At 33.2% G+C, this 16,271-nt stretch overlaps 2 protein-coding genes across 2 annotated transcripts; one reads left to right on the top strand and one right to left on the bottom strand.

Annotated features, from left to right (window-relative positions):
* Positions 1-1,760: 1,760 nt before the first annotated feature.
* Positions 1,761-7,342, top strand: LOC115962707 (selenoprotein F). Its single transcript, XM_031081588.1, has 4 exons — positions 1,761-2,082; positions 4,186-4,244; positions 5,887-6,068; positions 6,911-7,342. The coding sequence occupies exons 1-4, from the start codon at positions 1,917-1,919 to the stop codon at positions 6,981-6,983; spliced, it is 480 nt and encodes a 159-aa protein (XP_030937448.1). The 5' UTR covers positions 1,761-1,916; the 3' UTR covers positions 6,984-7,342.
* A 2,737-nt stretch (positions 7,343-10,079) lies between these two features.
* Positions 10,080-15,489, bottom strand: LOC115965453 (transcription factor bHLH153). Its single transcript, XM_031084684.1, has 6 exons — positions 14,891-15,489; positions 12,779-12,898; positions 12,373-12,438; positions 12,021-12,086; positions 11,043-11,087; positions 10,080-10,606 (listed from the first exon to the last, which is right to left on the bottom strand). Exons 1-6 carry the CDS (start codon positions 14,933-14,935, stop codon positions 10,454-10,456), a joined length of 495 nt encoding a protein of 164 aa, XP_030940544.1. The 5' UTR covers positions 14,936-15,489; the 3' UTR covers positions 10,080-10,453.
* Positions 15,490-16,271: the final 782 nt, after the last annotated feature.

Below are 16,271 nucleotides of genomic sequence, written 5' to 3'. Positions count from 1 at the left end.
CAGCATCCAGTTACAGAAAAAACACATATCATGCTTTCATATGTCACTAGTTAGAATTGGATTTGTGGTATAGTTGAATCCGAAACCCATACAAATGGGCCACCTGGTCGCAACTGTTATTTTTATCCTTAATTTTACGATTTTATTTATCTTTTAGAAAACATTGAAGTTCATTCAACGAGCAAGAGAACAGGAGTACCTCTTCCAGTAGTCAATAAGTTCGAGTTAGTAAGCAGTATCCAGCAACAGTAGTTAGAGATTCAATAGTGACTAAAGACATCCAAAAACACTTTGCAGCATTTTAATATTAGTTGTGTTATGCTATAATGGAGTTAAAATTAGTCATACGGTTTTCTAGTGGTGAAGTTGTAAAAATATAGAGACTAGATGTATGGTCTACTCAAAAGATTCTTTCTTGTGACTGTACTTTTTTTTTTTTTTTTCTTAAAGAATCTCTTTGTGACGGTACTTAGTGTCATATATTTTGTTCACATTGGATTTAAGTCTGAAAGAAGGAGGAGGAGGTTTGCAGTAGGTTGACAACCAATCTAAAATTTAATGACTTTGATATGAATGGATACAATACAAACACATGTTGGATCGTCCCTCTACTAATAATGCATTGCATTGGACCCTAAATGCAATGAAAAACATTTAGGGTTACACTGACTAGTCTGCTGAAAAATCCATAATCAATCCCGACATTTTACTATTAAGGCTTAGGTGTACTCATTTAAACAATGCACATGATTATTAAAAAGGAAAAATGCTAGAACTACTATCAATTTTATTGTAAAAATATTTACAAACTGATGTGTCAATGAACTTGATCAGTGCTACTTCATCAATATAATATAAAATGTTTAAATTACTTTTTTTTTTTATGATTAATGACATAAACTTTAATAAGTTCTATATACTAAAGTTTGTAGTATTCTTAGAATTACTCTATTAAATGGTATGTATGATTAAAAGCATAGGTAGAGAAACTCATTTGAGACATTTGAGATGCCATGTAATAAGTTGGAAGATCAGTCTACTCAACTCGTTTGGAAGAAAATTTTGTCCATTTAAATTATCTACCACACAATCCAAATTAATATCTAAAATTAGCAGTGGCAATATTCAAGACAACACGAACTCAACATGGTATTTTGTGGATTAGTGTTTAGAATAAAGTGTTGGTGTCAAAAATGGGTCAACACACTTAACACAATTAATAAATGAGTCAATTCTTTGTTGACTTACTTAACCCAAAATCAGCCCAGTTAATATATAAAAAAAATTTCATTTTCTCTAAAACTAATTTGAATTCCAAATATAATTAAGTAATTAAAATAATTTTAATATTTGTATTGGTAAATTATTTGTTGAAACTCTAAAGTCTCTAGCCATTTTACCTAAAACAAAGAAAAAAAAGTCTCATTTATTTATTTATTTTTGTGTTAAATTGTTTATTAAATGTGCTAGAATGTTAAGGAGTTTGAAACAATTGTTAAATTCATTAAATAAGGTCTTTGAATATCCATACATACCTGGACACGACACGACATGAACACAACACGTTAACACGAATTGCAACCCCTATCTAAAATAACATATCTTTAAGTCTTATTCAGTATCCACCCCAAATTATAAAGGCCATTTGCAATGTGTATACTAAATCATAAAAATTTTACAATGATGAATAAACATCGTTTTTTAAAAATTAACATTGTAATTAAAATCTTATTTGGCCTTATCATATGACAAACCAAACGTACGCCGTTTCAAACTCTCGGCTTCAAAACGACACCTTGTGGGCTCTCACACCATTGCCGTTTACCTCTTCACCGCTCTACCAAGTCAATAACATCGTAAACTGGAAACGAAACTGAGAGTCTTTGACACAGAAACACAGAGAGAGAGAGAGAGAGATGGGTTCGTTGATCTATATCTATACTATAGTATTGCTGTTTGCTGTAGTGCCTTTGGGTATCGCAAAAGAGCAACTGAGCTCAAGGGAATGTGAGAATCTGGGTTTCACGGGACTCGCTCTTTGCTCTGATTGCAATACTCTCGCTGAGTATGTCAAGGATCAAGGTAATCTAAATCTACACAAAAATTCGCTTTCTTTTTGGATAATTGAATCTGGGTTTTCTTTTGTCTTGTCATTGAATGTTAGCTTTCTCAGTAAATCATATCTCATTTGTTCTTTTTACAAGTTTTTTTGTGTTTTAATGTTGATTATTAGTTATTTAATTACATGGGTTTTTAAGGTTGTGGGTGAAAGTCTTTTGCTTGATATAAATTTTCAAGTTTTAGTTATGTTATGGGGTTATATTTATTTTTATGTTTTCTAGTACTGAGTGGTAGCTTGATTTTTTTGGGTTGGTTTTGTGGTTTTTGTTGATTATTAGTTATGTGATTTTCTGGGTTTTGAATGCTTTGGTGTAAGAATTTATTGCTTAGTTTAAGAATTGAGGTTTAGGCTATACAAGGTTTTTTTTTGGTACTGAATGGTAGATTTTTTTGCAAATTTTATTGTTTATGTGATTTTTTTGGTCTTTAGTAATAAGGAGTGGAAGTGATTTTCTTCATTTAGAATTGGAATGTAATGTAAAGTTGAATCTAGTTGACTCGTAAATTGTTATTTTGGTATTTGTATGATTTGTTCTCAAGGTTAATAACCTTGGATACTGCAGTTGATTTGTTGGATTAAGATTATTTTTAAGATCACTGCATGGAATTGTTAAATTTTTTTGGGCAGTCTCATCTTCCTCTTTTCTGGATTCTCTCTTTTTAAAATTTCAGTGTAAGACTTTTAAGAGGACCTCTTGAAAACATATGATTGAAGCACTCTTATTCATCTCTAATAAATTATCCTTTACTTAAAAAATAAAAAATAAATAAAAATTAAGGTCCACAGAAGTAGAAGAGTTACTCTTGTAGGTTTGGTAAAGAAACCCAAATTAAATGGATTGTTATGGTTTGGCATAACTTAGTAGCCTAGAATTATGGAGGAGATAAGATTGGGTTTCCGACAAAGGTTTCAGTGTGTTCTTCCCACCATGATGAAGTTTGCATACACCAGTTTGGTTTCCCATGTTCTCCTCTGGCCATATATATTTCCGGTTAATCTAGTTGAAGTCCACCCTAGGTAGTGATCATTATTTGTTAATTTAAGGCTTCTAGTTTAAAGGTTTTATAGTCTCTTATCTTATACTTGGGGAGAACTCATCCAAAACCATTTATAAAACCATTATAAGAAAAATATGCTTTATGGGATTGAATGTTGAGTTATTAAGAGGCAACATATTCATAAATGAATGTAGTTGAATGAGAATGTTAAGATGAATTAGAGAAAATAAAAGGAAAGATAGGATGCAGATTGGAGAAATTTGTCTAAAGATAGGGGTGACTTCTATCAATGACAAGATAGAGGTGGTTTGGTCATGTGCAAAGGATTGAAGGAGAGTAATTTATACGACAATGAGAAAGAGTGTTGTTTCAAGTTGAGAGAATGAAAGAGTAATAGGATGGCCTAGAATAACATTGATTGAACTAGTAAAAATAAACACATTTAAAGAAGTGGCAGAAAGTATGCCTTTGAATAGGACAGAATGGCCAAGAATTATACTTGCGGCTGATTACAATTAGTCTATTGAGGATCCATGGTCAACTCGAAAGTTTTGGGACTAAAACTTTGCTGGTGTTGAGAAGCAGAAGATTACCCGCATCATGTATTTGTGTTTTTTTTATTTTTTCTTCACATTAAAAGGTTATCCTTGTAAACCACATAAATAGGTGAAAGAAACTAATTCCATTGTGGATTTCATTTTCCCCTGAATTTTTTTTTCAAAGATGATGTTGTATCATTATGCTTAGAATTTAGTTACCATTGTGAAGTCTAGACATTACATCAATGTTATACGTACTAGGGAAACAACTAGAACTAGCAATCCTGTAGTCTATGTAAAGGGTAATTGCAACTTGAGTTATAATTCAACAACAGTTGGTGATGGGACATGGGAACCTCGTACTAGATAGACTACCAAATTTACAGATATATTGTCTTCCTTGTTGCTCAACTCTTTGACTTATCTATTGGACTCAAGTTTGCTCATGAACTAAAATGCACTTGATTTGTACTCACTACTTTCAGCATGGTTATAAATATGCTAAATGTCTTAGTTTTTGTTGTAGATCTGGTATCAGACTGTTTAAAGTGTTGCACAGAGGATTCTGATGATTCCATGAGCAAGGTATGGAAAATATTGTATATATAATAAATTTCAAGAAGCTAAAATTTATGCTTTGCATTTAAACTTTTTGGGCATTTAAAAAAAAAAAAAAAATCAAATAGTCCTAAAATCTGCTATGATCATCCGTCATGAAAATTTGCTTGTTTGACTCCAATATCCTTGTCCCCCTCCCCCACAAGGCTTTGCACAAACTTATTAGTTTTTAGCTTAAAAGTAAAAACCCTTACTGAATTTTGTGCAGTTTTCAATAGAGTGATGGTAGTTAAAAGATGTTTGTTTGACCTTCCACTAGTATATTTGATATACACCTGTGATAGGGTGATTTTTCTTTTTTTGTTACACTGGGTAGTTTGAATTTTGGGCCCTTTTAAGTTTCTTCATAGACAAAAGAGAATTTAGCATATGTACATGTGTTATGTGTCATGGTGATGTTTGAAATAATTGCCAGAGTCAGAGCTCACACGGTACAGTTTTCATGACATGTTTCTTGGCTTCAGAAAATTATTGCCAATTCTGTATATACTCATTTTAGATAAAAAATAAATGGAACTATTTTTCTTTTGGATAAAACTTATGTACAGTACTTTAGGTATTGTTCTTTATTCCTCTCTTAAGATTCTATCACGTGGCTACTTAACTAAAAAATACACTCCCATCCCATGAGAAAAAAACCACATGGCAGAATCTTAAGAAAAGAACCTAAAGAACAACACCTAAGTACTGTACCTAAGTCTTGCCCTTTTCTTTAAATAATACTTCATGAGAGACTAATTTTGATGACCATTTTAAGTCAATACAAAAATTTTGCATCACTACTGACTCATGGGTTTTTGGTTTAAGATGGTATAAAATGGCTCCATGACATCAATTTGGTTACTGAAAGCATGATATATGGTGCTCTTGGTTCTCTTTGTCATTGGATTGATCAAACTTGCTGCATGCCATAGACACAAAGCAGGAACCATATCTTAACACAAACATGCCAAGGTGGCAAATCCAAAAATAACTGAACACGGATAGAGGGAACATGGTAGAACTGTACAAACATGGTAGAACTGTACATTTATATGTAAAATATGTATCCAGTACAAGTTCATGTATGTTCTTTGTGAATATTTAAGAAATAAGGAAAATAATGGCAATTTTATGATGCAAGAAGAGGGAGGAGAAGGAAAGGAGTAGAAGATACAAATATGCATAAATCATAACATGATACAAAAATATGAATAAACCTCTGTTGCATGGACAGGGACATGGATATCTCTGTCTTCTGCTTGTCTATCCCATGTTTGCTGGGCGTCTAGAACTTCTGATTTTTATGATATTTTTTTTCCCCTGATTTGTTAGTTAGACACCTAGACATGCTCACCTTCCACATTGCTCATACTCCTACTTTTGAAGAATTCTTTTGAAATTATTTAAGGAGTATCTTAGAAGTGTATTTGTTCAACAAGGGCATGGCTCCTTGGTAGAAGTGCCAATGCTACTTATTTAACTGGGGACCTGTCCAAAGGGCTGACATCATAATGTTTATTATGTTCAATACATTTTATCTTGATCTTAAATCTTCTCAACCTTATTTTTCTGTTCCTTTATTTCAAGAAAAGAAGAAATTTTTGTTACTAACTATCTGAAACTGCAGATCGCCTATGCTGGTGCTCACCTGGAGGTCTGCATGAGGAAACTGGTTTTCTATCCTGAAATTGTGGGCTTTATTGAAGAAGAGAAGGATCAATTTCCTTCTGTTAAAGTTCAATATGTTTTCAATTCTCCACCAAAGCTGATTATGCTAGATGACGCAGGCCAACAGAAGGAAACAATAAGGTGAGCTTCTTCCAATTAGTATTTGTTGCTGGTCTCGCACTCTTTTGGCACAGCAGTCCACAGATAGATATGAATTTGGGTTGAGAGATTTCCCTGATCTAATTAATGATAGTGGAGTTGAATGCTGAAACCTTTAAAGGTGGCACATGCATTGTAGCTTGCTGCCTTTTGCTCAACTCCTACAACAATGCCCCCACCCCCCAACAAAGTTCTTTTCTTCCCCTTTTCTCTCTGTCCCACTTTGTCATGCACCATATGTTGCACTCTATGTTTCCACGTATTGGATTCTGCTGTTTTGCAAAGATTTTTCACCATTTTTGTCGGATTCAATATGAGTGTTGTAGGGTGAAGCAAGAGGTCCTGAGTAATATAGATATTGCCTTCATCCAAAATTTGTAGCTACCTGAACCTTATTACCATTTTGGTTATCTGGAAGTCAAATCTTACAAACAAATATCATGTTGTTTCAACCTTGATATAGCTGGAAAAAGGTCGAAGTAAAATTGATGATGCCTTGATTCAAGAGTGTTTTGCAATCTCTACCTCATATCCCTTGAGATTTAGCTTCCATTCAGTGTCTAAACTAGTTGAAATTGGCATGGATGGTGCATATGAGGGTTCTGTTCTTTGCTTTGGTCGTGGCATTTGGGATTGAGAGTTGTGTAGTCCGATGGTGTCACTGAAAATACATGCCTCTAGTTTTAGGCTTTTTCAAGGGAATAATGGCTATGATGGCATGCTTAATTATGCATATTATCTTTTTTCTCGAGGGAATAAAAGAAGTTCTACTGACATTTCAGTTTTCACTAAGATTTTTATTTTCTTTTTCTACCTTGTCTCAGGATTGACAATTGGAAACGTGAACATATACTGCAGTTCCTACGAGAAAAAGTTAAGGCGGCTTCCGCAATCTGAGATGGTTATTTTCCTGCTGTCACTTCCCCCATTTGTGTCTTTAATATATTATGAACACCCCAATTTTCCTTCTGAAAATTCAGTGAAATTTTAAACTGTGACAATGAAAATTTTATTTTCATATTTCAGTCTTTTGAGGGACTTTTGTAAAATGTGAAATATTAGGATTAAAAGAGAGAGAGAGAGGGAGATTCTCAAATGTCTAGGGCTACAATAACGAGTCTCTTTTTTATATTAGGATTTATGGCATGACTATCAGAATATTCTTATGCAAATGTAAAATCACATGCGTTTATAACAAAAATGACAAGGGCTAAGAGTCTTGTAACTCAATGACATTGCCTTGCCTTCTTTATATATTTAGTGCATTTATGGAATATTGGATCATTATTAAAGATAGAAGCTTGGTTGTCACAATGCATATGCATAGACAGCATGGTTGTAGGAACATCAATGCCCAAGGTACAAATGAGAGATTTAACCCATAATATCTGTAAAAATAGTATGAGTCAAAGCTTGGCACTAAGTAGTAACATTCTGCCTTTTACTATGCTAAATAACAAGATTATTTCCAACAAAGTTAGAATAGTTAGAGGTGGATTGTCTATTAGAATGACTATCATCCCAATTAGCATCACTAAATCATGTCATAGATAGAGAAGTAACAATTGTCCTCATTTTTTTTTTTTTTTTTTGGATAATCAACAATAGTCCTCATTTAGGAGTATCCTTAAGGTAATGCAAGATACGATAAATAATTGCATAGGAAGATTGACGAGGAGTATGCATTGACTAACTACACTGATGGCATGAGTAATATTAAGACAAGTAACGGTAAAGAATCCTAACTTCCCAACTAATTGCCAGAATCTATCAACATCAAGAAGCAAATCACAGTGCTTGCCATCTAGTTTAATAATAGAGTCCAAGAGTATCAACAAGCCAAGCGGGTTAAGAAAGAGAAGAAGAAATGTGAGAAAATGAAGCAAGAGGAAATAGAAGAGAAGATAGTTGCTTAAATTGATATTACTGGCTGAAACTGTTGAAAATCCTAGCTAGTATGACCAATTCAAATTGATATTTGATTCGATATGTTTCAAGGGGTATTTATACTGGCTCAATGACAGGCATGACAAATATCAGTTGTTTCGGATTCTTTGGAAGGTATGCAAACCTAATGATAACCTATTGTTTGTTTTCCAAGGGAAAGAGAAGAAAACTCTTAGCTCTAACTCTTGTTTTTTTTTTTTTAATTGTTAAAAAAAAGTTAGAGATAAGATGTGAGGGAATAGAGATTAAAGATGTGATATAAGTAAAGAAATGCATACAAGGTGAAACATGATTATAGGACCCATAAATAAGAAAAAGGCTTTATGGTGTTGACTGTTGAGCACAAGTATACCGTATTGCAAAGCAATATGCCTAAAAGAGATAATATTAAAGGAGAATAAGGAAGGACTCCCCCTCATGACTAGAAATGATATCAAAAGACAAATTCTGATTGAATGAGAAAAAAAAAAAGTGTCATAAGTAGCACAAAGTACTTACAAGACTCGAGAATATATCAACGTTAGTATTTTCTGGGTATGAGATTACCCAAATAAAACACACAAGCTCAATGAGATAATTTATCTTGGCTAGGATAAGTACATGAACAAAGTTAACACAACCAAATACAGAAAGGAGTAAACGGAAAAGAAGGATGATCAATGTATAGCAAAGAAAACAGAAACCAAAGATGGGGAGATTGTTAGGTTTTAAATGTTCACAAATTCCATATGATAAAACTAGAGTAAAAAAAGGGCTGAGATTGAAATATCTGAGACTGGTTAGAAATCTATCAAATGAGCTAATTATAAATTTTGAACAACATAATTTTTGCTTAAATAAAATCAATCTCTCTCAAACAAAATTCAGGCAAAGCTCAAGCAAAAATGCATGAACAGAAAATCAACTTTGCAAAACTGATTTGTTAACCTATTTTTGGAAATTCCACCCCTTGCTACAGAGAAAGGGTGAGAGGCTACCATTCAATACCAAATCCAAGAGCCAAACCTCGAGCCTAAGAGTTCTAGATCCCTCTCTCCAAGTTTCTTCTCCCTATGAGAATTTTTTAGAGTTTTTTGCTTGAGCCTAAACCATTGATTCCTTAAAACCATATAGTTTTTTCTTCAACAGTGTGTCGTCGTTGAATTTCGAAGTTCTAGGTTACAAACAAGGTTCATTCGTGGAGGAAATTCGCTTATAAAAATTCCAAAGTTTCTAGAGCCATGGGGAGTTTACTAGGTTGAAGAACAAAACCTTTGTACAACCAGAAGAAACAATTGTAAAAGTCTACTATCTCAATATAGACATATAGTTTATTCTAGGTTCATTGGATTGTTTTCTTCTATTTTTAAAACTCTATTTTCCTTCAATTTGTAAAACTCAATTTTGAAATCTTTTTAAAATTTTTTTATTATTATTAATAATTCAATAGTTATAACAATTAGATAAAAGGGATTTTAACCCCGGACGTTTCGGTTCAAAATATACTAAAGAATGTTAGTTGAGTTACAAGCTCTTGCTTTTTAATTTTGAAAACATATTTAAACCATCAATACAAGTATATCAGATAAATATCGATTTTGAGAAAACATATTTGAGTGAGGCCCACACATTGTAAAAGAGAACCTGCATATATTATTAGATGTATGAGATTCCTTTATGAGTGAGACGCACACGTTGTAAAAGAGAAAATGCATATATTATTAGATATATGAGATTCCTCTAGGAAGAGAGTCACTTATTCTTCTTATTAATTAATTGAAAAATAACTTCTTTTTATCCCTACTGACAGGAATACAAATAAAATATAAGAAACATAATATACTTTTTTCTGTTCCCATTCCTTCTAATCGACCCATTTTTTTGATTTATCGATTTACTCCATTCCTTTCCTTTCCCATACATAATGTCAATAAATGCAATCACAGCAGGAACCACCTTGAGGACTAAGCAGTATGCAATTTTTTAATTTTTTGATATACAAACAAACACACACAAGGGAGAGAGAAGGAGTTTTAACATAAAAGCACGTCACAAACTTCACTCAAAAGCAGTATATGCAATTAAATAGTAAAACTACTCTTTCCATATATTTCATCAATTCATTATCTCAGAACATTATACAACTCAAGCTCCTAAATATACATTTTCACATAATCAGTATATAGATACGAGATAACCGTACCGTACTTTAATGCTTCTGCCATTACTGGTTTAAAATCAGAATGGTTGGGAATGCTTTCAGACAGTTTTAAGACTGATAATTTCACATCCCGGAGTTCCATTAGTGCATCATACTAAAATTTTAAGATCCAAATTTGCATCTGCCCAACAAAAATTCGTTGTGCAGAAAAAAATTAGTTACCCATTATGCCACCACCCTACCAGCACCAAAACACGTCGATTCTAAGCAACAGATTGTCTCATTGGAATTGTGAAATAGCCTTCTCAAACTTGGGGGAAGTGGTCTTGATTGGCGCCCAAATATCCGCACCATTACTTCGAGCAACACCAGCAGTACAAGAGACTGGAACAAGACACAAACCTCTGCTTCTCAGGCTGTATGGTCCTAATTCCTGGAGACAAAATAACCAATTTCTTCAGACCCAAGTCATAACTTTTGATTTATGTGGCAAAAAAAGAAAAAAAGACACGTTGTAGAATTTAGACATATCAAACTAGACCACTTTACATTTTAAATGAACCCTAAACTATAGCCATGAAAACATTCTATTCATTGTAGTGATAAATTGTTCACCGCATATTCTAGAAGCAATCCATTACTATCATTTGCAGTTGATGTTTCCATTCCTAATTATGGAATTGTTGTTTAGATGGTCATCTAACAGAAAATCACCAGGCTTCTTGTCCATTCATATGCACCGAAAAGCTTACTACTGTTTCATGAGTCATGACAAATTGACAATACCCTTCACAAAGTTATGCTACGGAAAAGAGATACTGAAAATTATATTCTAAACTTGGTTCTGTTACTAGATCATTCATGCTCACCTGCATTTTACTTGGGTTACTTTGGAGGTATGGAGCACTCAGCACCTGAAAGCACCCATAAAGTCAAAAGCAATGAGATCAAAGTCAAACATGTTACCTGAATCATCAAATACTAGAATACTGATAAATCTCTCAAGGTGCACTAAACATGGAAAAGAAATCACCAATTCTGAATTTCAAAAACCACAGGCATGGTTGGTTCCTTCAAAAGAGTGCTAATGTAGCAACACTTATGCTATTCATCAATCAACCCTTCATTTTAAAAAACAATCTGTGACAGGGGCAATATCCCATAATAGATTGCTTATTTACTCACATTAGGTAACTTGAACAAACCAAACAATTAAAATTGGTTCTGGAGTAATTAATTACAGTACTTCTCAGAGTTAGACCAAGATTATTAACAGAATACAACTTTCAGTCTAGAATAAGATATTGTTATATAACTTTATAGTTCAATTCTTTGAGCACCAACTCCCCTATAGAACAGAAACAGCAATGCTTAAACCGAAACTAGGAACAACCAAAAAGATAAGTGATGCTTAAACCCAACTCTAGCTTGAAATGCATCATAGTCCCCAAGTCAAATGCTGAAGATGAATCAAGGATATTCACAATGTAATATATGGCAGGAGAATGCATCTATTTTGTAAAAGAGAGTAAATTAGAAGCACAGTTTTTTAAACTATGGAAAAACAATCTTGCAGAGCATAGGTCAAGGTGTGGTCCTACCCTTAGAAAAGATTTCTTAGCTGAACTGAAAAAATGAGTAATACCAAACCACTCAAATCAGATTTCCCTAATGATGAAAAGAATACATGGAAGATTATGTCACCAGATTCACTTCAGAACCAGACATAGTTGTGTTTAAGCCAGCATAGGGAATGTATTTCATATCAGTGTCACATGATGCCAGTTAATTGGTGAGCTACAATGTAGTTTAGCACAATATAAGTGTATAACAGGAAAAAGACAAACCTTCACTTGCTCGTGAAGGAAATTTATGTATTCCATTGCATCGCAAAGGACAGACGCTGTATCTGTCTGCAGTGAAATTACAAAAAGCTTCAGAATCACAGCAATGCCAAACAACTCTTATCATTGAGAGTTGTAATAGATGAGCTATAACATGAGTGACATGAGCATGATAGGGCCAAACAACATCCCCTTCAATTCTTTCCTTTTTTTAAGGGAAGCCCTGAATGGCAATTACTTTAAGGTCATCACTGGAACATATGTGGAACCCAGAAATGATTTTTCACAAACTCCGTTGGAGAAGAATGGCCATAAGCATTTGCATTAATTAGAAATATTGATTTTCCATATTTACCTTCCCAAATGGTGAAACAAGTTGTTGCAGAGCCACAATACGTTCACCAAGCTTTTCCTTCCTCTCCTATTGACAGCGATCAAATAAGATAGTAACATAAGAAAATTATAAGTTGTGTAATGAAGGATAGTTTCCCAGTAATATCTAAGGGAGTTCACAAGAGTTGAACCATCACCAAGATGGAATCAAAACTGCATTAGGAAAATTTTGGACCACCTTTGGGGAAAAAAAAAGGTTTGAGATGTGCACAATAGTAATCTAGTATTATTTAGGTACGTGACCTCTTTGAATTCCCATTAATACTAATTAGTAATTATGCTGCTTTACTGTGAGATTGCATATCTTGTAAAAGGAAACCATACTCCAATTGAAAAATGGATAAGGGGGGAAAAGGAGAAAAAGAAACCTTGGCGGATAAATCAGCCTTATGTCGTTTGGATGCAAGAGAAGTGAGGCTGCTTTGTTCAACAGAACATGGACTCCTTTTGTGCTCCATCATCTTACCAACCTCTATTTCTTCTTCTCCCTAATTTAAAATAGGAAAAAAAAAAAAAATTCAGTATCCATAAAAAGAACCAGACAAAAGCAAAGTAAGCAAATGCACATATAAAGTATATATATCCAAAACAACTAAACAGTGTGTTTTACTTGGCAGATTCAAGGTTGTAGCAATCACAGAAGAACTGCCTTAGTTCTTTTATAAGCTCATCATAAACCATTTAGAATGATAAAGATATATAAAATTAAAGGTGCAACACATCAGAAAGAAAGATATCCTAACATTTACCCAAGTGCTGGGTAATTCCAAAATACCATAATTCACTCTTAAATATATTCTCCCAAATTCCCAATCGATGTCCTCCTCTGCTTAAATGAGTTAAGAAAGAGAGCTTTTGCGTTTGGTAAGACACCAGAAAACAAAGAGCAACATGACATACAAAATTTGTCCAGAAAATCATCTATATCTAATTGTAAATAAATTAATAATTGACTTATTAAGAGATTAAAATTCCTAGATATTCTTAAATCTAGTGCCAATCCAGGTTTTACCAAAAATAGGCAACCTATCTGGGGCAGTACTGACCAAAAGAACCTGGAAAAACTTGAATCTAATATTCATTTAAAAAATAAACACTTAATAAAACTTCAAGAAGCAAATGCATTTCAGTAATAGAGAATTTGAAACCTAAGCTGGGTGAAAGATACATCTTTTACTTCCTACAAGGTAGGTCACATGCATGAAACATCCACACAGGTGCAACTTTCAGAAAGCCACCCGTGTGACAATAACCAAAGCATAAAAATATTAAAGTTGACCATCCAATGTGATTGATTTTGATTTAAGAAGCATCCTAGTTCGAACAGGCACCCATCTTGGGCCTATTATATACTTTATTGCCATCCACAATATACCTAAAAATAATCAAATTTTATATGAAACGTACACGACACCATGCAAAACAAATCCTAACATTATTAACTTTTATATCAAAAACAACAAGACATGCACTGTTCTGGTCAGAGGTTAATCTTCAATCCGATACTCAAAGACATAAGACATAACATAATACAATACACATCTATAAAATTTTATTATATACAATTTACAACCACATAATTAAAAATTATATCATCATAATTAATTAATAGTAGGCTCACAAGCAGACAACAGGTCCGCAAATCCATGAAGAACAGAATCATCTACACTTATTATAATAATAATAATATGACCAAATTTATTTCATCAGCAATACTCTCCATTGAGTTCTTTCAAAGGGGCCAAGGGTCCCTGATTTATTTAACCACACCATGCCGATTAGAAAAACTAACACCTATCCGGGTTTCATTAAAAAAATTATTCAATACTCTGGCAACATGCTTCATTCTCTCACATAAATTTCACATAAATTATGGGTCCGTTATAAATTTAATTAGTGAACTCACTATCATGTGAGAGAAAGAGCATTGCTCCTATAGTATTGAATAATTTCTCATTTCCTTATATGATACAAAAATTAGATGACAATAATTAATTAATCTTTGGTGGGTATAATTGGGAATAAACTGAATAAAAGAAATTGGTTTTTGGTGGGACCCGATTAAATATTAAACATGCATGAATGAAAATCTGTCCCTTTTTGGTGCATATAATCTGCCAAACCACTTATATTTAATACCCCAAACAGTGTCTTAATTGATACCAAGCATTCAAGGCAGCAAGTAATCCAAACTTAGACAAAGTATGTCCAGAAAATGTCATCAACAAAATCCCCACCGTTCAATCAGTTCAACAACAACAACAATAGATAAATAAGCAAAAGAAGCAAGTACTCTGGTCCGAAGGTTAACAGGGCATGATTAAATAGAGTCAATTTGGCTAATAAATTTCAACAAAATCTTAAATTGGCTTAAGCAATAGGCAACATACATTAGCAAATAATCAAAACTAAAACATAAAGCAAGAATAAAAATTGAGAAAAAAACAAATTGAAGTTTTGTTAAAGCTTGAAGAACTTACAGAGAACTGAGAGTCTGCATTGCAAAAGGAGGAGCTCACAATCATCTCAAACTTTTAAGCCAAACCCTCCAAAACCCACCTCAGAAATCACTATAACTAAGCAAAATCCCAATTGAGACTCAAAGAAAAATGGTCTATATTGGTGTCTGCACTTGACTAGCCCCACCTTCAAACGAAGAGAAAAAAAACAACAAAAACTGTTTCTTTCTCTGTCTCTTTCTCCCCCCACAGTCTTTAGTTTAGACTTCTGCTAGTGTTGGTTGAGTTTTCACGTTGTAAAGTCTTGAACTTTATACAAAAATTAGGTACATAGGTTCACTGAAATCACTGAATCAGCTACGTACTTCTACATTAAAAGATCATAATTTTAGCTAAAACCACAGTAACTAAGTTGGCATAGAATACAAGAAGAAGGGCAAAATAGTCCAGAAACAAAGAATGAAAGTGTTGGGAAAGAATTGGAGAGAGAAAGAGAGAGACTGAAACGAAACAGAGGCAGAGGCAGAGACAGAGAAGAAAAGAGTGTGCGTGTTGTAAGAAAGCTGGGGGGGAAGGAAAACTCTTGGGTCCTGAAAGTGTTTTTATAAAGCTCAGAAAATGTTTTTAAATTTTAGTAAAAGGTTTTCTGAAAAATAAAATTTGTATATTATTTTTTGACAGCTAATATCCAACCATGTAAGAGAGAGAGGGAGGGAGTGATAGAAGTAGTTAATCTAACCCATCAATGAAGTCATCTTTCTGACCATGGTTGAAAAAACTACTTGTGGGTTGTGGCTTGGCTTGTGAAAGTTGTGATGTTTTTCTTCTTTGTACTGCTACATTTTATATTAGCTTGAGAAAAAAAAATTTTAAAAAAAGAAAAGAAAAGTCAAATTTCATAACTCGTCTAATAAAACAACAAATACACAAGACCCAAAATTTTAGCTTGTCCATTTCTATTATTGGAAGAGACATTAAACAACCCCTAATTTTGTTGTCCACAATTTAATTAAGTGAACTTTATGTTGTACTATGTTTAGTTCTTTAATTTCTAAAAGCTTTGATTCTCAAAAATTTATAACTTAGAGAAGTGTTAAGGTCTAAAAAAAGTAACTTTTGTTTCAATAAATAATTATTCATTCAGCAAAAAATAAAAACCCAAAATGAATGCCCATAGCCAAATCCAGCCTCATGTCTTAAGTGCCTTTGCTAGAATTATAATTTCTCTCACATGTAGTGAACATTCAAGCCTACATTTTTCCACTTGGTCCTTTCAATTAAATCAGGAGATAATGTAATTTGGTAGCTTATAAATTCTATTAGTTCTTAATGAAATGATAAAAGTAATTTGAATTACAATTCTATTAGTACTTAGTGAGATGATAAAGTCATTTGAACTACA

The sequence above is a fragment of the Quercus lobata genome, chromosome 10, assembly GCF_001633185.2.
Source record: "Quercus lobata isolate SW786 chromosome 10, ValleyOak3.0 Primary Assembly, whole genome shotgun sequence".
Taxonomy (NCBI): Eukaryota; Viridiplantae; Streptophyta; class Magnoliopsida; order Fagales; family Fagaceae; genus Quercus; species Quercus lobata.
This window is presented reverse-complemented; position numbering and strand designations above follow the sequence as displayed.

What these genes read in the sequence shown, in the direction of transcription:
- LOC115962707 (XM_031081588.1), top strand. Translation starts at nt 1,917, where the DNA reads ATGGGTTCGTTGATCTATATCTATACTATAGTATTGCTGTTTGCTGTA. An exon ending in TGAGTATGTCAAGGATCAAG is followed by an intron (nt 2,083 to 4,185) that starts GTAATCTAAATC and finishes TTTTTGTTGTAG; the next exon opens with ATCTGGTATCAGACTGTTTA. An exon ending in CTGATGATTCCATGAGCAAG is followed by an intron (nt 4,245 to 5,886) that starts GTATGGAAAATA and finishes CTGAAACTGCAG; the next exon opens with ATCGCCTATGCTGGTGCTCA.
- LOC115965453 (XM_031084684.1), bottom strand. Translation starts at nt 14,935, where the DNA reads ATGATTGTGAGCTCCTCCTTTTGCAATGCAGACTCTCAGTTCTCT. An exon ending in ATGCAGACTCTCAGTTCTCT is followed by an intron (nt 12,899 to 14,890) that starts GTAAGTTCTTCA and finishes ATTTTAAATTAG; the next exon opens with GGAGAAGAAGAAATAGAGGT. An exon ending in TTGTTTCACCATTTGGGAAG is followed by an intron (nt 12,087 to 12,372) that starts GTAAATATGGAA and finishes ATTTCACTGCAG; the next exon opens with ACAGATACAGCGTCTGTCCT.